General features: G+C 36.2%; 2 protein-coding genes across 3 annotated transcripts; both read right to left on the bottom strand.

The window, feature by feature from the left end:
* Positions 1-707: 707 nt before the first annotated feature.
* On the bottom strand, positions 708-5214 carry LOC132056671 (UMP-CMP kinase). The gene is made up of 9 exons (XM_059448962.1): positions 4958-5214; positions 4820-4879; positions 4666-4723; positions 2427-2544; positions 2189-2345; positions 1961-2041; positions 1771-1878; positions 1538-1602; positions 708-1248 (listed from the first exon to the last, which is right to left on the bottom strand). Exons 1-9 carry the CDS (start codon positions 5000-5002, stop codon positions 1236-1238), a joined length of 705 nt encoding a protein of 234 aa, XP_059304945.1. The 5' UTR covers positions 5003-5214; the 3' UTR covers positions 708-1235.
* A 2626-nt stretch (positions 5215-7840) lies between these two features.
* LOC132056670 (probable serine/threonine protein kinase IRE) lies at positions 7841-18580 on the bottom strand. Of its 2 annotated transcripts, XM_059448961.1 has the most exons (17): positions 17981-18579; positions 17253-17320; positions 16965-17141; positions 15544-16824; positions 13724-13896; positions 13329-13578; positions 12847-12939; positions 12570-12710; positions 12379-12471; positions 11991-12195; positions 11544-11629; positions 10260-10348; positions 9707-9758; positions 9543-9599; positions 9278-9448; positions 8992-9072; positions 7841-8735 (listed from the first exon to the last, which is right to left on the bottom strand). In XM_059448961.1, exons 1-17 carry the CDS (start codon positions 18324-18326, stop codon positions 8646-8648), a joined length of 3453 nt encoding a protein of 1150 aa, XP_059304944.1. In that variant the 5' UTR covers positions 18327-18579; the 3' UTR covers positions 7841-8645. The 2 variants fall into 2 exon arrangements, with proteins under 2 accessions (XP_059304944.1, XP_059304943.1); XM_059448960.1 differs by lacking the exon at positions 7841-8735 and having other exon boundaries at positions 8858-9072; positions 17981-18580.
* Positions 18581-20524: the final 1944 nt, after the last annotated feature.

The following is a 20524-nucleotide window of genomic DNA, read 5'->3' as shown; positions in this document are numbered from 1 at the left end:
TCATGGCGGCGGTGATGGTGGTGGAGGAGAAGAAAATTTCTTGGCGGAAGAACAAATAGAGGGGAGGGGCGTTGAGGTGGCATGCCACATGACATCCACCTCATCAAATATCAGTGCCACGTAGGAATCGATGTCCACCTTGGACAACTTTAATGGAGGAAGAATATACTTGATCCAATAGTATAACGGCAGGCGCATATTTGGACCCAAAGAATAATGAGGGGTATATTTGGCCCTTTTCCAGTTTTTAACTAATAAGTTCCTATATCGGACAAGACAACAGAATACAAAAAGATTAGTAAGAAAGAAAGTATTTGTTATTTGATCCCACAGCTGCTTTAGTACTTTAAGCAGAATAAAATAAATTCATATATCTCAAAATGCTATACAAGTTTGATTGGTCGTGAATGGTTATATTTCCATAATGATATTAAGGGTAATCCACATACTCGCTCGAAGATGAGATGAAACAGATCATAAGGCAGTTACATAACGCGTATAAGGAACTGCAGATCACATTGGCCCTTTCTGGCTTTCTCTGAAAATCAGATTCAGGTCATATACTGCCGCTGTGCTTAGAAGTTAGAAATCTAATAACTGCATAATAGCATAATACCATATGAAGACTACATCAAATGTTCATTCTTCAAAAAGCAAGTTGCAGGAAACCCCCATTCATTCAAAAGCATTACAAACGGGTTGGTGGATGGACAAAGATTTTGCCTGTAATTTTATTTTACATCATCTTCCATGGAAATATCACAATTTGCAGTACTCTTAACTGTGGAAGTAATGTATTTGAGTTATTCTTATACGTGTCACGTGTGTGTATGAAATATTGATTATAGCATGAAAGAAGAAAAGGAAATGTATAACAATTACAACAAAATAAAGAAGAAAAAAGGCAAAATCTGTAAACTCGCCGGATGAGAATGGGTTTGGGTTCCAGTAAGATTGGCAACAGAGGAGGTGGGAGGAATGGACTTTAATTTCAAGATTGGCGGTCTGACTCTAGATTTTTCACCAGAAAAGCAGGAAATATTGAACAAATAGCAAAACCTGGACTTGCAATTTTTGAACAAGATTTTTTTTTTTTTTTTGGAACAGGACCTGGACTGCAATTTGCCTTTTTGCTTTTCAGTTTTTCTTCCATGAAACAATCTACATTCTTGTGTACTTTTCTACAGCATATTCAACTTCTTCAATTCCTATCACTTGCTTCTGCAGGGTATCCGTTATGTCGACAACCTGCTCAAGCGAAAAATGGAGCCATAAATATGTTTCGAACAAATGGATATAGTGATACTTTTCAGTAAAATCAAAGGGTGGAAGAGAGAAAAATTGAGCGAGAGCAATCCCGTAATTAGGTAGAAAATAAAGTTGCAGGAAAGAGTATATCAATTCAGAAGAACCAAAAGAAATAATATACCAATGCAATGTTAAAAATGTGTCTCACGAAGTGGTAATAAAGCAATTGTTATGATCTTGATGCAAATACATACTTGGCAACATAGCAGCAGGAGAATGCAAAATATACCTCAATGAAATGAAAATTGGACGGAGTCGTTCAAATATCTCTTCCTGAGTTCCAGTACCATCAACCTGCATGATTTTGTTGGTGAAGAAAAAATTATATAAGTCAACAGAAACCACTAACAATTTAATAGCACCTTTTGTAAAATGAAAGGGGAACGAGAGGGAGAATAAAAAGGCATGTCGGGCAGAAATTTTGAACATTTTTGAACTAGTTGTCACCCTTGGAAAGAGTACCTTGTAAAGCTTTCCTTTCTTGGCATAGTGGTTGACTACTGGAAGAGTTATACCTTTATATACTTTTAGGCGCTCCTTGACTGTATGTTCATTATCATCAACTCGCCCCTGAAAAGAAACGTTATATTATTGAACGAAGCTAAAACATAAAAGCATATGCATTCCTTTTTATCACAAGTATTAACATCACCTCATTCCGGTTCAATACTCGTTTGACCATAACTTCTTCAGGGCAGTCAAAGAAAAGCACAAAGTTCGGTTCAGCACCAATCTGCATTCACATCTGAACTTCATAATCTTAACAATCAACCACAGGATCACTGGCAAAAAGTTCCTTTTAAATATTGCTAGAGACTATCTTAATAGATAATGCTCATTACAATAAAGATAAGGGAAGCATCCAATTAAAGAAACTTACAATCCTCTCATACGCCATTCGATTCTCTTCACTTCTTGGGAAACCATCTATTAGAAACTTACGATTTTCAGCTGATTCAATTGCCTTTTTAAGTAGCTTGACAGTCACCTCTGATGGAGCAATACTTCCTTCCTCCATTAACTTTTGAATCATGGCACTGAATTCAGACTGAAAGGTATTACAATTTTTTTCGGGAACTGAACTTAAAAATCCACAAGGGGAAACATGGAATTCATACCCATTCTCAGAGCCGGAATACATCTCTTTCCTCAATAGATCTCCTGCACCTATGTGTTCGAACCCAAAGGTTTCAGCAATCTTCAGACATTGAGTACCTTTACCGCTACCAGGACCTCCTAAAAGGACAGCAAAACTGTTCAGTAATCCCATCTGTTACCCAAATAATCTAGTAAAAGTACATGCAACAGCCATTTTTAGGGATGGCAAACAGTGCGGGGCGGTGCAGTTGCGGGGAAAACCTGCATAAACCTGCGAAGACTTTGCCCCGCCCCGCCCAGCATAGCATAATTTGATGCTTTGAACCTGCCTCGCCCCGCATAAACCCGCACCGCATAATTTTCTATCTTTTTTGAACAGTGCGGTTATGTTTCTTGCACCCACCACTCTAGCATTCTTAAAAAGAATTCTCAGTTCCCCTTACAGGTAGCGTTTTGTGTTAAATGTCTTGCTTTCAGGAAAATAAAATTATTTTCTCCCTAACTATAATAGGGGCAAATCATGTGATCCTCTTCAATGACAAAGTCAAACTTCTGATATTGTGTTGAATTAAGAGTGTTTTTACTTGCAACATAAAATTTTAAGAAACATATGATTACTGCAAAAGTTTCTAAAACTTCAGAATCTCAAAAACTCTAACGAAGAATAGGCCCTATTATGACTTAATCAACTCACAGACAGATTACCCACTGGTTAATCTGATACTTATTCGATTCATTTATTTATATATTTCGTCATTTGACTTCAGTTTATCTCTTAACGTTAGATCACCTACGTCAACTATATCATTTATTAGAGGGCGAAAACTAAAAAAGGAAGAGACTTAAGTGGATTATCCACTGGTTTATATGACTTAATCAACTATCAGATAGAGAAGAAATATAAGTGAAAGTTACTGCCAAAACAGCATTAATATAAGCTTAAATAAGAGATTAGCCTTTTTTTTTTTTTTTTTTTTTTTTTTTTTGGGATAAGGCAAAGTTTAAATAAGAGATTAGCCTTCAATCGTAGGCTAATAATTAAGCTGATGCAGAAGCGGGATTTTCGCATCCCCACCCACACCGCACCCGTACAAATTTAGTTTCTTGTGTTTTAGACTCTCCCCGCCCCACCCCCGCACCGCCCCGTTGCCATTCCTAACCATTTTGTCTATTCTCATGTATGATTAATCATGTGTCTTTAGCTGAAAAACTGCCATTAAGGGGGAAAGAATCAACTAGTGTCCTCATAGTCATTAAACAAGCCGATATCATAGGTTGTCTGCAAAGCAACCAATATTTATTCACCTGTTGTCTGCAAAGCAACCAATATTTATTCACTTTCCACTAAAAACTAGCAAAGAATGAGATGAATGCAGACTCTTTAGCAAACTCGACAATTTCTGCTCACGCGAGCAAGCGTAGGAAAGGTTGACAAAAGGTTGCAACATTTAGGCTTAAACACTGTTTTAAACAAACAAAAAAGTGAAATGAGCATAGGTAGCTCAACAACAGACACATAACAAGCAATATGACATGTTACTTCTAGACTTATTCTCTTCATTCCAACTAGAGTGTCCTAATCAGTATCATCAAACTATTCACTTTGTCATAAAGAAGTCTTTGTTCCTCGTTATCTTTTGCTTAATGTCATAAATGAGAACCACTATCAAAATTCTCAGGGAAAAGCTTGTAATGTTCCATTCCCTCTCACCTCTACCTCCATCCCCCACCCCACCCCCCCCCCCCCACAACACAACACAAAAAAAAAAAAAAAAAAAAAAAGAGAAAGTTCACTTACCCCATATGAGCTACAATCAAAAAGGATTTAACCGGGATCATAAATGTTGAAAATTGCTTCTGTTACTACTAATTTGAATAATAAGTAGTTTAGTTGCAAGAGGAGTAAAAAGAAAAAGAAAAAAAAAAATGTACTGCGGCACTAAGCCCCTACGCGCGCGCGGTCCAGTGAAGGGCCAGGCCACACGAGGAGTCTTTGTTAAAATTTGAATTCAATTTTAGTTAGATAAGATTAGTTGAGATATATTAAGCTTTATGAATTTTAAAATATGCAAATTCTCTTACTTCAAGTTGGCTATTTAAAGGCCCCAATGCTTATAGAGAAATTTTCAATCAATACTTTCAACCATTTTGCTGAACCCTCATTTAGAAAACCAAGAATAGAAGAGATAAATAAATCAAATTTCAAGGAGATAAAATGAGTGTCTGAATAGTGCAGGGTGAATAGAGTAAAAAGGTTACCCAAAACAAAAGCGACAAAAGGGTGGCTATTTCTTCTGGAATAGCTGTCACCTTCTACCTACACGGGTATAAAGGGAGATTTCGTAGGAAAAATAATCAAGTGTAAAGAAAACAAAAACAAAAGGAAGATATTGAGAGGGAGAAAATGAAATACCGGTTTGATGATTTCAGTACAAAATGCTTGACAAATCTTGAGCTCTTCAGCTCTTCTCACCTAGATAATATCCAGAGAAATTGACAACACAATATTAAGAGCTTCGATTGGATCAATAAGTAGTAATAAAAAGAATACCTGATGAGAAAAGAAGAGAGGGAGTGACGTGAAACGCCTCCACATCTTTGATCCCTATTCCTTTTTTCCGGGAAAATTCTGTCTACTCTGCTGGGTTTAGATTTCAATGCCTTTTGTATTATTAAGCACCCATCACATCACATGGAGTGAGTGAGGTGAGTGTGAGTCACTTAAACAATTCCGCTCTGCACGTTGTCCCCTAAACTCTGCAACACTTAGGTCGGGTTGGGTCTAATTCCACTTCTTCAATCATCTTTTCGCGCCGATTGTCCTTCTTTTGGGGTGGTCTTTAATTTTTGACCCTCAAATTGGTGGTAATAGCCAAAGGTCATGGTTCGAACAACAAATTCGGGCTTTTTTTTAAAAAAAGTGTCCACCTTTTACCCAAAATTAGGCCTTAAGGCCTAACTTTGGCTCAAAGTTAGGCCTTAAGAAAAAGATTTGCAAAATTCCAGTAATTTTTTTTTTTTTACCTTAAAGCAGAGTTTGAAACCCAACTTATGTCATACGAAATTTGTCTTAGTTTAACTTGGCATGGAGATTAAGAAATAAATGAAGATTTTTAAAATGTGTGGTCCAAACAAGCCTTAAATATTTGGGTGGTCGTAAATCATCTCACAGAGTTAAATTGTTCTAAATATAAAAATATTTCAATCTTTTTGGGACAAACTAATAAGGAAAGTAAGACAATCCTTTTGGGACGTAAAGAGTATTAGTTATGACGAAATTTATGTATTATTTTATGCATGGTTTAATTGTTCATGTTTTAGTTATTACATCTTCTATCCTACATAAAATAATACATAAATTCTCTCATAGCTTATAAATGTTAATAGATATGCTGGGTTCTAAGTTGCAAATCAAACACCGTATTAATTTTATACATGAATACATACCTCCTAACCAGCTACAAAATATGATATTACTTATGCAAGATTTAATACATAAATAACTTGTTCCTAACTAGCTACCAAACGACCCCTAAGGCCCTAGGTGGATTAAACTCAGCCGTAAGATGTCTACAATACTGAAAAGACGAAAAAAGAAATGTTTAAGTTGGGTTCATTTTTAACGTTTCAACAAAATTATTTCACTGAAGTTAATAAAACTATTTGACAAAAGACTATTTGACATTGAGTTGAAAAAAAGTATTTATGATTTTGCAAATAATATTTCGAATATGAAAATAATATGTATGGATAAATGGTTTGGCATTTGGATAATATTTGGTTAAATTGTGAATTTCACTATGAAAACAAATAAATATTTTGTGACTGAATTCAGTATTCTAACAAAATATTCCTCAAATAAATTTTTTAACTTCAATTTCTCTATTTCAAAGTTTAAGTTCGTACTCAACTATGCTTGATTCAAGATTTTAAATTATGTATGTATATAATTTATGAGGAGAATAAAAAGGAGCAAACTAGACGTTATATTGATTGATGCTATTTTTTATGTGAAGATTAAATGTCCTAAAATTCTGACCAACCCTTATATACAGATTTTATACGGATTAGCTCTTCTAAACTCAAAATCAAAAAATCAAAAAAAATCAAACGACCCCTTAATCCGTTTATTGGAGCAATTACTCCCTCCGTTCACTTTTACTTGTCTACTTTGAACTTTTCACGCTGTTTTAGAAATAATAAATGACGTGCATAATTTACTAATGTATCCAAATTAATTAGTGTATATTTTTATTGGATTTGAAAAATACTTTGAAGTGAGTATTTAATAGAATGGGTAAAATAAAACAAAAAAAAAATTTATCTTTTCTTGATATGCTAAAAGTGAAAATTTATTTTTACAGTAACGGATGAGTAAAAGTGAACAGAGGGAGTACTTAATCATACTTTACTTAAATGAGCACCTTGTATTTCATTTTCGTTCTAGATTTTCATTTATCTGAAACGTCTCTATTTTCGTTATTTCCCCTTTTATGTACTGACAGGACCCTTTCACTTTCCAATTATGGTATGTTTTGTCAGTTGATGTTTCCTCGTGGCAAACTTCCATTCAATGCAAGTTTAGTCATTTCATTGGTTGTCACCTCCTTCCTTCATAGCTAAGAAAATGCTATAGCTATTCGTTCAGTCTACCCCCAATTCAATAGTCCCCTCTCTCATATCATTTGACACCCAAAAGAAAATAAAGTGAAATTGGTTTTCTAATAAAGTGAAATTGAGCCTTTTGCCTTTTACATAAAGTCTTACTACTGTATTTCTTTTCCAAGTTGTGCATGTGAAGAAATAAAATTGATCTTTTGGAACTATAAAAAGTTTTAGTTATTTAATAGAGCTTTTAGCCAATTCACGGAGCTTTCTTCCTTTACAAAATTTTCCTTTCATAATTTCCTCTTCTTTAGTTGAAATTTTCAACCTTAATTATGATTTTGTTAATCACTTTTGCGAAGGTGGGAGTTGCAAAGCTCATTTTTCTCTTCTTTTCCGGTAGTTAAATAGTTCGGTATGCTTCTGGGAGTGAAAGTCCGAGATCACTATATTTTTTTTTTTTTTTTTTTTTTTTTTTTTTTTTTTGAGATTGGTAACAGAAGACCACCACTGTATTCGTCACAACTATTTCTTCTTCTTTTTTCCCTGTCTGATCTAATTCGGTCTTTGGAGTTAGTGAGATAAGGAGAAGACCGAAAACGAAAGAAAAAATTATTTTCGCTTGGAAAGAAAATTAGATGGTAGCCACCTTGCGACAACTCCCGAAGGCTTTACATGTTTACTCAAATATAAGGCAAACAGAGAGCTCCTTTGGTCTTTTTGGTTGAATTGTCTATCACGTTCTCTTAGTTGCATATAGATACGAAATATTATGTATGAATAATAAAGAAGAAAACATCCAGGAAGAACGATAAATGACACGAGTTACTATTGGATCACCCACATTCTAGGAGAAGGAAAAATAATATCAAGATGAGTATTGATCCGATGGTTAAACTGTTAGATAACTAATTTCAGCAAATGTCTTATGCTGCAGTAACAATCAGAAATCAGATGATTCAAGTTTGGAAGATTTGGAGATCACATTGAATCTAGATTGCTCCCTTTCCGTTCCAGTGAAACTTGCAGCTTCCATCAAGATACATTCTTCGTTAGGGAGGAGCAACTTTAATGGCCTGCCAAGATTTGATTTGGTTATGCCTTTTTTTCCCCCGAAATTCAGGTTTACTATTCAAATTTTGTGAATCTAGGCTTGGGCTTCCCAAAAACTGGGACAAACTCAAGAACACCGACGATGTCTACTATTTGGACTGCCACAAGCATAGTCAGTGGTTCAACAGCCATTTCACCCTGAAACACTGATAAACTGCAAAATTTTACGACATTGAGGACCACTTATGTACAATCCCTGACAAAAGGGGATGAGGAGAAGAGAAGGGTGCAATTTAATGGTATCTACATATTTTCCACAGCGTTTGACGTCTCTCAGGTCCTCCTTGAAATACATCATTGAATGTCAAGGCAGTATCATCTGCTGCACAATCCTCAAATTGGCAGGATGCAGAGCTTTTAAACCAAATAAGCAACATCTCTTCACCTGAGGCCTTAGCTGGGGTGGAGGATAGATCCTATTCCACTTGATGCCATCACATTTTTGTCTTGGAAAATGTCTCTGAAGCACTTCGAAACAAAGTGAGGCAGCATGTAACTGCAGAAGCAGCAATCTCTTCTTCTCAGGGAACAGATGGATTTGCAGCTTCTACTGATTCTTTAGTAGTCTTTCCGATTAAATCATAATTAATAGAAGCCAACTGCGACAAGTTCTGGAAACATCCAAAGAACAAAGATGGAAGGCAAATGAGATAGAAAGGAGGTGAGTTAGCACATTTGATTAGAAAGATATTTGAGTAGTAATTAAATCCATCGTGCCCGCTAGTTCCTCTCAAACAGCACCAAGAATATCAGGTCAAATGAGTTTGTCAATACTCAAAAGACATGTAAAAACAAAAAAAAAGAGATGGCATCATGTTCATGTACATTACTCAAACAATAGGGTAATAGCAAGGCAGCATTTCTCACCTTAAACGAAAAATTGCTGAAGGAGTAGTTCACATTCAGGGAAGGGGTACTAAAGTCGGCTAGATTACCGCATTCATCTCCCTGTTATGACAAATTATGGGTTAGAACAGTGATAACAACAATATATACCAGCAGTCGTGGGTATAGAGCAAAGTCTTTTGAGTTATTTAAATATCAGAGGATCAAAGGCAGGCAGGTATAAACCGGTAGTCCTTCTCTGTTAGAAAGCCAGGTCGTAATCAAATTTTAGTCTTTGAAATGCTATGCAAATCTGAGAAACTTATACCTCTTCATCCTGTAGATTGCTGTATGAACTGCTGCTACATGTAGCACTGCCACTCTCACTCAACTCATAAAAATCGCTACCTCCATTTACATTCTCATCTTCTGGACTCCAAATGTAACGGCTCATAAAATAGCTAGTGTCATGTGCATCAGCAGATGGGACAAACGTAGCCTGTAGAAAGTTAATTACAGCGTTATTATTTACTCCACTGACCAAATCCTTTTTCTTGGAGAAGTGGAGAGAAGACAGGAAGAGAAAGAAAAACCTTTTGCCTTGCAAGTGTGTCCCAGTTGATATGCCTAAAGAAAGGATGTCGCTTTACCTGTTAATATAAGGAGGTAATAAGAAATAAACTTGAATTTTCTTTTACATTTCATATTTATAGAAGTGGCTGGACTACAGCGTGACTTGCGAATGGGAGATTCTTACCTCTCCTGCCCCTGTTGCACCTAACCTTTGAACTGGATTTTCATGCAGCAACCTAAAGAAAGCAAAAATAAAGTTAAGCACAGAAGCAGGTACCTTCCCGATCACATGCCAAGTATCTTCTTGATACAAGCTACTGAGACGTTTATGAGTAGTATAGATTTATTTAGACATGTGAAAGAAACTGGTAGATATCAACCTTTAATTTTGTACTTTTCCTAGCAAGCATATAAAGCCTGTTTGGATTGACTAATTTTAGGTGCTTTTAAGCCAAAATAGTTTTTAGGCACTTTTGTAGTGTTTTGGCAAAATAAAAAAAATGCTTTTAAGCACTTGTTTTTAAGCCAAAACAACAAAAATAACCAAAAGGCCATAAGCTAGAATTCCTAATTTATGGCTTATGGCTTAGCGTATAAGTCAAAGCCATAAGCCCATCCAAACGGGCTCATTATAACTCCAACAGTACGATGACATGGGTTTCATTGGCCTTGCCAATTCAGAACCACAAGCATTTCTGATAATCAACTGAAACCAAGACCTTTGTAGCAAGACTTACTTGTTAATCAAGTCATACGCTTCCAAGCTCATTTCCTCTGGTATCTTGGGCCAAGGTATGTCCCTGTTAATAATATTGTCAAAAATTTGCTGCAACAAAATAGGAGCTTGAGATTAGATTCTGCCACATGGCTATACATGTCAAGCAAAATGAAAACACTATGAACTAACAACTCACTAACAAACTTCCTCAAAAGTCAAAGATAAAATGAACATAGAGAATTTGGCCAATTGGAGCCAAGAACAATTTACTATCCACAGAAAAGTCCTTTTTGAAAAACTCAAATAACACGCAGAATAATAAAATAAAGTTAGAAAGCATCTCAGGTCTTAAATAGGTTCATACAATTAATATAGCAGCATCAATAGAACATAAAGAAACCCAAGCTCTCCTCAAGAAGAATCTGATTTCGAAACAAGAGGTCATAGATCTATCAATTAAAAGCACCCCAAAAGAAATCTCCGTATCAATCATTCTTCACAACCAACATACCTTCTGAACATTCAAGATCAATTGTATTGCACTCGAGAATGTATGACAAAATTAGCACAATGTAGTCGGTGCAACCAATTATATAACTACATAATTACAGAACCCCAAAGAACTGTCAACTGAACAAAATAAGAAAGCAGGATACTCAACTATAAAGAAAAATACTCGACGTGGATAACTGGAGCAGCTCATTCATTCTTATTAGCAATGCACTCTTGAAGGGAGAAATTAATCACATTATGTCCTCCCAGAATCATAAACCTTATCACTAGTGTGTTACAATCATGGAACACACTCTCATGCATCTCTAACATGTTTCTCCATTTATTCAACTATATTTTTTAGTGAAGCTAGATAGGAGGTTCAGCATAAAGGTTGAAAAAAGATTCACACAATCGTCCAATTTCATGCTTCAAGTCAACCTATCTATCAGTCTACAATGAGGATTAGTGATCTTGCTGAACTACAAATCTGTCATATCCATCCTAGTGGAAAAAGCAGGCTAGAGCCAGCTGTTAGCCTGAAAGTTGCAAAAGAGAAACAGAATCCTAATTTAAAGGAGTTGCTTTCCATTTGCTGTTCTGAGGATTTGAAAAGCATTCAACATTGATATAATCCGCATCAAAAATCGACTTTAGTATACTAATCAACACTAAAATATTCAAAATAGAAGTAACACGTAAGAGAAGAGTAAACTCTATAAAAGAAAAAACTGCTGAGTTGTCTCAAGGCATGCCGAGGCCAGCTCTCCTTGTCTAGTAATCTGAAAATTATCAGATACAGAAAGCATACCTGAGGATGTTCTGCATTAAAAGGAGGAACACCGACAAGCAGCTCAAACAAAATGACACCCACTGACCACCAATCAGCCGTGGCACCTAGAAAAAAATAGATTTATTATAGCAGAAATCACAATAAAATAACTTGTATGAAATGTATGCACTCCATCTCCGACTGATCAGAAGTGTCTTGGATTAGGCATGGATATTACCTTGTTGGTTTTACTTACAAATGTTATAGGTGAAAGTAGAAAGAACTTTCAAAATAGTTCTCAAAAGTTGGTTTGATTTGAAACGTGATGTGCTTAAATGTGAGCTCTTGACAATAGTGATGGAGATATAAGAGTCTTAGAAGTTCGTCAAGCTCTTTCTGATGTTCCAGCAGGAAATTGTGCTGCATAAACTGGGAAGAGGGAGTAGTTTGTGACTATGAAAGATCAATCATCAGATGGGTCCATACCATGTCCCATGCCGAGAAGTATCTCAGGTGCTAGATAATCAGGGGTGCCAACAACTGAATTCTTCTGCCTCTGTTCTCTTTTGAATGAATGCTCGTCCATCTTAGATCTATCTTCCCCAAGAAAGGCAGCACTAGGCACTGATGGTCCTGCTAAGTCGTCAGTGCTATTGATGAGACCAACCTTTGAGAGCCCAAAATCTGTTAACTGTAATTATGAGGATTAGATTGTGAGAACTCGAAAACTAAAAGAAAATATAAGTACATGTGTAAAGCTCTTTAAACAATGCCTGAAATTCAGCTCTACTTAACAACAATAGTTCCGACACACAAGCTTTTGGATCTTTCAACAACTAAAAACAGTACTAGTCTGCATAAAAGTATTTTTGACCTTGAGGTGACCGCTTGAACCAATCAACAAGTTATCTGGCTTCAGATCTCTATGAATGATATTTAGAGAATGGAGATACTCCAATGCAAGAACCTGAAAAGGACAAATAAGATCTATAATACCATTTCTGAGAAATGTAGAAGAGTTGGTAGCATGCCAAAGTTTAGCAAGCCTATTAAATTAGTCCGTACTAGTTCTGCAATGTATATACGTGCCATATCTTCCTCTAAGCAGCCCAGATTTCTCAGCAATGAAAAAAGATCCCCACCATTTAGGTACTCCATGACCAGATAAAGATTATCCCTGCATGTGAAGGAGTAAAAAAAGCGGACCTGTTCACCCACCAGATAACCATTAGTTTGGTCTCTTGGAAGTGCTTTGTTTCTTATTTTAACAGTGTTATATCTGTTAATTTCCATTAACCTAAACTTGGTTCACAAAAGAAAAGAATATTTGCTATCGACTTACCACAAAAGGATTGCGGACTGATATTAAAATATCTCTCTCGGCCAATATATTTTCTACTGCATTTTTGCGTATCATGTCAGCCTTTTTTAAAACCTGTGAAAAATATGGTCGTTAAAATTCAGGAAATGAATGGAACTACAACCTAAAATCGGCATGGAACAAAAGGCAAACAATGCAAAATCAAAACAACTGATAGGTTTGACAGAAAGACAACAAGAACAAACAGCAGAAATTGTATAGGCAATGAGAAAGCTAAGCAACTAACAGGTAATTATTTTTTGATAAATAAGACATGATAGATTCAGGAGAAGGAAGCTTCCAGACTTTAAATTTGAATAAAGTAGTGGATGGAACCATGGATGTATATAGGTGTGTATGTTAGTTTCAGCTAGTTTTCAACATCTAACACAAATAGAGAATGATAAGAATATCTCCTGCAAATTACTTGAAATTATTATCCCTCAATGGGATACAGCTTTTACCTTAATTGCAAATAAGTCCCCTGTTGCCCTTTTCCTGGCGAGGAAAACTCTCCCAAAAGCTCCCCTGCTGATTGGTTTTAGAATTTCAAAATCTTCAATAGATGTTCGATCCTTGGACAATGTATTTATAGGGCTTGCACGTACACTGCGGCTTGTATCATCTTCTGTTGAACTGTCCTCGTCACCTAAGGTATTGGATGGTTCCACTTTTTCATCTTCAATGTGTCCACAAAGTAATACATATTTCTCCCTGTAGAGTTTGAGAAAACATGCAAAGTAGAAGTAGAAAGACATCTGAAGTCAAGATGAATTAAAGTTAAAACATAACCTATTCTTAATTTCTGTGAACAGTTTTTACCACTTGTACAAGAATTTACAAGAATAATAGAACTCACTGCAATAATTTCTCAATTCGTCTCCCAAAGGTCTCAACAACAAGAGCATCCACCTTCCTATCCTCAATTGCATATTTTAGGTCTTCAAGTCGGTCAAGCAAGTATTCCAATGTACCGTAATCATTGTTGTTTGCATTGGCAACTGATCGAGCAATATCCAATAGCTTATTTATCTGCCATGTTTCTCCACAATATAATTAACAAACTTAATCAATGTCCAATTGATAAAATAAACAAGGAGCCTATAGTATTTAAACACCAATTGGGTGGTACTAGGAATACAAACATCAAAACTACGACACCCAGAATATGAAAATAATGATCAATAATTTATGCTACTAATAAAAATGCAACCCCAAGTAGTAGCTTAGTTGGTGGTTCAATACTCCTCAATGGGAACCTAAGGTTCATCCTCAAGTTCCTGCTACTAACTTCGAACATCATGGGGCTAAATTGGTCCAATTATTGTACTGCATCCCATTGTCTTTTATGCCCACCATCTAGTGTTTTTTTATTTTTTCTTGAGAACACTCCTAATTACATTATTTCATGTTAAGTATTTGAAAATAATTTCAAAATACAAAAGTAAAGAATTTTTAAAATATGAGCACGCAGCACAAGTTTGCCACAGTTTATAATAATGATAATACGGTAGTGCTGCATGTTTGATTCATTGGGCTATAGGGATATACAAGTAATAATAATACATAATGTAAAGGAAGTAGCAGGAAGAGAGAGAGGATGAAGTTAGGAAAAGGCAAATTTACAAGGGGATTCTTTTGAAGGCCTCATTAACCATGTTGCAGACCAAAAAAGATTTGGAGCGAGAGAGAGATTTGACAGAAAGAGCAGAAACATGTAGTTGATTCTTCTGAAAGGGGCATCAACTATATACATTAACCAAAAAGGACATGGCGCTTAGAAAGCCTTTGGCTCGTTTGTTCTAAAAATCCCTTTGTATTACTGCCACACTTCATTGATGCTTTTTTTTATTGAACTCCAGCTACCAGCACTGGTGTCTCATAATTGCTAGATATCAGCTCTTTTACCATTTTTTTAGATTTTTCCTTCAAACCAACTATTATATTCTGCGATAGTCCTCTCACACATTTTCTTCCAAATTCATAACTCCAATAGAACTACTAAAGTACCCAAATCTAAAAAATAACTTATGAATGGAGAACTACAAACACGATGTGCAATGATATATAGCAGAATTACATTAACTGTCAATTATACAGAACCAGATGAAGTCTCAACAATCTCAATCATAGAAAACCTTTTACTTGAACATCTGTCACTATATGAATTTGCTGAACTACCAATCAAGAATATTAAATATGATTGAGCAACAACTAGGAAGCAAAAACAGTTGAAAATATATGATAGGTAACTTAGATGCATGATTTCAAGTACCTTAACAGATAAAACAATGTATACCACAAAAAGCCTAAAAGATCTATAACTGATGAAAAGAGTAAAAAACACCAAACCCTGTAAATGTCAGTAAGAAGAAACCAACTTTGTAATAATTATCAGATTGGCAAGTCCTACTCTCCATTGCAAAAATAATTGAATTTTGGGCTAAAAATTATAGTTCAAACAAAATAAATCTTCTATGGTTTGGATGCTTTAGACACTATATATTTCTTAACAGTTGTCCAAAAGTAAAACAAGCTGAAATATGTAAAGGTTTGATTAAAATGATTTTAGCTGTATGTGGTAGATTGCAAATGTAAAGTTCAGACTAAAATGAGAAACCAAGGAAAACATCAAGAACTGAGAGGACAGTACCATAAATTTCCTATCATTTTCTATACCTGCTGATAATTTTCATGTTCAGATACCATTAAACGTCCACTCAGCATCAGCTCAATCTGGCCAGTTCGTGGAGTCACTAAAGGTGACCGAGGTGTTAAGCTCCCAGCTAATGACTGTTTCTTAGATATGTCAGTCAAGCTGTTGACATTTTCCAGAAGACATCTACTATCAGACTCAGGAAGACAATCTAGCACGTCTTCAGAGCATTGTTGAGACAAGCCATTCTGCTTGACTAACAAGGCATCCAACTCTTCAGGCATATTCAATGTAGACCCTCTTGATACATCAGGACTTCCTGCCCCTGTGTCTGTGCTCTTCGGTGTCCATGATTCAAGTATTCTCTCAAGAGTATCTACAACTCTTTCTAGTCGTTCATTTACTGTCCACCCCTTTAAATCACATCTATCAGCAATTGTACATATTCTCGAGTGCTGTTCTACGTACACAGTTGGTATTTCAACTTCGCATATTCGGCAAATAAATGAATCTTCATATGACAAGCAAGGTTGATCCCACATTCCCCAATTTACCTTCTTAATCTTTGAAGTTTCCTCAGAATGCTCAGGGGGGCATAATGGAGTGTTTCCAAAATGATCCATCTCCTCTTTGTGTTGCAGACCATCAGTTTTGCCCTTGGACGGGGTGGTTTCAACAGAGTCATTGCCCCTACGGCCTCTGTCAGCTGCAGAAGGAAGCTTCTTCCAAGACGACATTCTGTAGCAGCTTGCAGCGGAAGAAGCAACACTTTTTGCTGTGCTAACCTCCACGACATCACCAACTTCATTTGTGGGGTCATGTTTAGCAGGCAGATTACTTTGCTCATATACTGGGAACTTTTGACCTCTTCTTGCACTTAAGTCCTGGCTTTTTGACCCACTAAGTCGTTCCGGATAAAATCCAAGGTCACTAAGTTGGTGAAAAGCCAAAATGTGGTCTTCTTCATAACCACTCTCCTTTTGGAACTGCACAAGTCTAGTGCAACGAGTGAGAATAAACAGAAGGTGTGTGTGCGCTTGTTTAAGGGTTCCCACAGGTAGCTCTTGACGGTGATCATCTAGATTCTGAACAATGCCTTCACACTTTGACCAGAATTCACTTGGTGGCATCTTAGTGCAACGCCTAGCTGTAACCAACAAATCTTCCAAACTCTCTCTCCATTCAGGATGAGATTCTGAAGTCTTCTCCAGTATGCCAACCAAATCTCCTGCAAAGATGCCTAGGTCAGAATTGACCTCTTCCTTTAACTTGTCAAATTTTGCCCTAACCATCACCATAATTTCCTGTAAAAGCCATACATAGAAACTGCTATATCATCAAGTACCAGACAGTAAAAAAAAAAAAAAAAAATAGATAAGCATGTTCAGGGCGTCAAGCAGCACATTTATGTGAGCATAATGGGAGCTAAGAGAAGCCAACATACTTCCATACGACCAAGAGCACGAGACTTCCAAAATGGAAGTGGGCGAACTCCTTTTGAATTTAGTTCATGAGAGAAGCTCTTGATGTCTGGAACTCTCTTTCTACGACCACTGGTAACTCGCAGTATAGCCTGAAAACGTGGAGATTGCATTTCCTTGGAAAAAGCTGTATGGCTTCCCTATTATAAGGAAATTACAACAAATTTGCTTCACCAAATGTATTGAATAAACCATTTCCAAAAGGAATATAAAATCACGAAACAAAAGCAAATAAAGTACGATATGTTCACCTCTGCACTTAAAATACTTGGTGAAGGCACTTTCAAAGGTTTTGACTGACTCCATTGAACTTTTTTACCTGAAAAATTAACGCTCTATTCAAAGTGGCAATCATATGTTTCAATTCTTCAGTGATTTCTCATGTTCAATTCTAAAATTCTCAAACAATCTTCCACAACAACCACATTAGTAAATAACTGGTTTTTCTTAAGTACAAAGACAACGGATCGTAGCTTGTTCATAATTCTCTTATGACCTATTTGGATGGTGATATTTCAGTTTAATTAAGACACAAATTCAAATTTATAAGCTACAAAGTTTTTTGAGATTTCAGATGAGATGCGTATAAGGATTGAACTTGGGCATGTAATCCAGATCTAAAATTCTCAAGGGGTCGTTTGGTTCGCAGACTCATAGTCGTGTCATTATAATCTTGGATTAATTTATCCCATTCATCCCACCCGAGAGGTGGGATAAAATAATGCCAAGTTTGATGGGATAAGGTGAGATATCAGGATTAAGTTTGGACAAAATTTAAACTCTGTTTGGCTGAGATAAATTTATACATTCAACCAAATAAAGTATATATTTAATCCCAAACTTTATCCTGGGATGTCCCACCGTACCAAATGAACCCTTAAGTATATCCATGGAGGTGGAAATAATTTGAGGTTTTGAATTGAGATACATAAATCCAAACTAGTCCATCGAAACAAGCCAGAGGGAACGGAAAATGGACCTTGTTCGGAAGAATGTTGAACGCTGGACGATGATTTAGAGGATAAGGTGTGGCTATATTCAACATCCAATGGACTATTAACGATAGAATTGCAAATCCTAAGAGGTGATGGAGCGGAACGCGTCCTTATATGGTTTAGCCCCAGAATTGAAGCCTCTGATGACGTTGCACTTCCTCCGCTTTCATCCTCCTCCTCATCATCATCATCATCGACTCGATGTCGTACAGGTATTGGAGGTATCTTCCTTAGCTTCACAACGGATGGTGAATGTGAACCGGTGGCGATTGAATTTAGGGTTTTTTCAGGCTCCACATTATTGTCCGAGCTCAAAGATATTTTCGACATTGTAGTTGTTGATTGTGGATTTAACGATCCTGTTCATAATTGCATGGTGATCTTGATAAATGGTAATTAAATTTGGGAGGAGTGAGAGAAATGTGATAGATAAACAGAGAAGGATGAAAATGGAGATTAAAATGGGATTGGCAAATCCAGATTATTGGATAATGGGAGAGAAGATTAAAGAGTTTGAAGAAACGGGAGATTTTCGCGGGAAAAAAGGGGAAGTTAGAGGGCGACACGCATGCAGGGGAAATGGACAGAGTTGGTTAATTCACTATTACGTGCTTCCAACTACTGGGGCCAAAAGGTGGTTAACCTAGGCAAGTACCTTGACAAGGCCAAGATTCAAATCTTTTTTTTTTCTTTGCTGTCTTACTACTTTACTGTGACTGGTTAAATAATTTCTCTCTCAATTGGTTAAATAAAGACAATTAATATGGAGAAATTTCGGAAATATGCAATTTGCTCACTTATATTGTAAAAAAATAGCTCAAAACTTACATTGCAAAGCTTTAGCCCAAAAACACTTTTATACAGTGTTATACACTTATATGTAAAAGATAAGTATATTATGTATATAAGTGTTTGAAGGTATTTAATGTGTAGGTATGTACACTAAAAAATTAAATTGCACAACATTATACAAGAATATACACACTTATACATATTTATACACAATTATACAATATTTTATAAGTGGGTATAAACATAGATTTGGACTAGTTTTGAATAAGACTTATACATATTTATAGACCTATATACATAAGTATACAAGACAGATACATTATGTACACAGGTGTATAAAAATGTATAATAGTGTATACACCCGATACACTGTAACATTATACACCCATACACCCACTACCCTGCACCTACGATTTCTCCATCGCCGACCTCAACCACCTCCGGCGACCCCCACCGCTGGTAATTTCATCTCCGCCACCTGCGCTCCACCACTACCTCGATGAGTTTTCTGATAGAACTAGATCTAGCAAGGATAGATCTAGATCTAGGTAATTTCTAGCCAGATCTAACTCAAGCGGTCGGTGGTGAAATAAGTTGACTCGCTGCACCGGCACAACGACAGTGGCAAAGGTTGGGAAGCGCAGCAGGGAAGGGTATGGTACTCAGGCGGTCGGTGGTGGAAGAAGTTGACTCACCGACGATTGGGGAAGATGGTGAACACGATGGCGGAAGTTGGGAAGCGCAGCAGGGAGGGGTACGATGCTCAGGCGGTCGGAGAAAAAGTTTGAGTCAATTTTTGTAAGATTTAAGAAAATGGGTCAATTTTGATAGCATTGTTACCCTAATTAACGTAGGGTGTAATTATCTCTTAACATAAGCCCATAAAAGAGTTGCTCCTTCTGTCCCAAATTATTGAATATTTTTCCCTTTTCGAGATTCGAACGACATGAATTTTGACCAACATTTTAAGAAGTATTTTTTAATTAAATTGATATGAGAAAAGTTGCAACTTATAGTTCTTGACATGTAGTTTTCAAATATATAAATTTTAATCTTGAGGTAAGTTTAGCTTTAAATTTTAGTCAAATTGACTCTCAAAAAATGAAAAGTATCAGATAAATTTTGCACTCGCTTTTAAGATTTTTCTCCAATCCTACCAAGTTATGACTCGTAAAATTACCATTCGGGTATCTGAGTAATTTACTATTTTGTGCTAGAACTGCCGGTGAAAACTAGGGCAGATGGTCAATTTTTGGACGGTAATATTTAGTGCCATTTGACATTTGATTGAGCAATAGTCATTTTTTAGGTGAAAATAAAATTTGAGCACAAATTTAAATTTCCCTAGTTAAAACATGGAAGGAGGGTGCTAAAGTTTGAAACTTTGGCAAGTATAACTTCAACACAATCCTGAAGTTTCAAACACGCAATTCAATGTCCGAAAAGAACTTAGGAATTTGAATCCATTTCAGTTCACTTTTAGATAACTACCAGTCATGAAATTACCTCATTATTATCTCAAGTGCCACCTGTATATGAAATTTTCCCATGAGTAGGGATTAGGTTTGCGTACATCCTGCTCTCCCCAGACTTATTTGTGAGATTACACTGCATAAGTTGTTGTTGCATTTGGCACCACCATGAAATTACCCCTTATTTTTTCAGATACCATCCATAAAATTATTCCATTATAATTTTCTTTGTATATTTGGACCGTACAATTGTATATTCTATAT

This window comes from Lycium ferocissimum, chromosome 5, assembly GCF_029784015.1.
Source record: "Lycium ferocissimum isolate CSIRO_LF1 chromosome 5, AGI_CSIRO_Lferr_CH_V1, whole genome shotgun sequence".
NCBI lineage: Eukaryota > Viridiplantae > Streptophyta > Magnoliopsida > Solanales > Solanaceae > Lycium > Lycium ferocissimum.
Note: the sequence above shows the minus strand (reverse complement) of the source record. Positions and strands in the feature narration are given on the sequence as shown.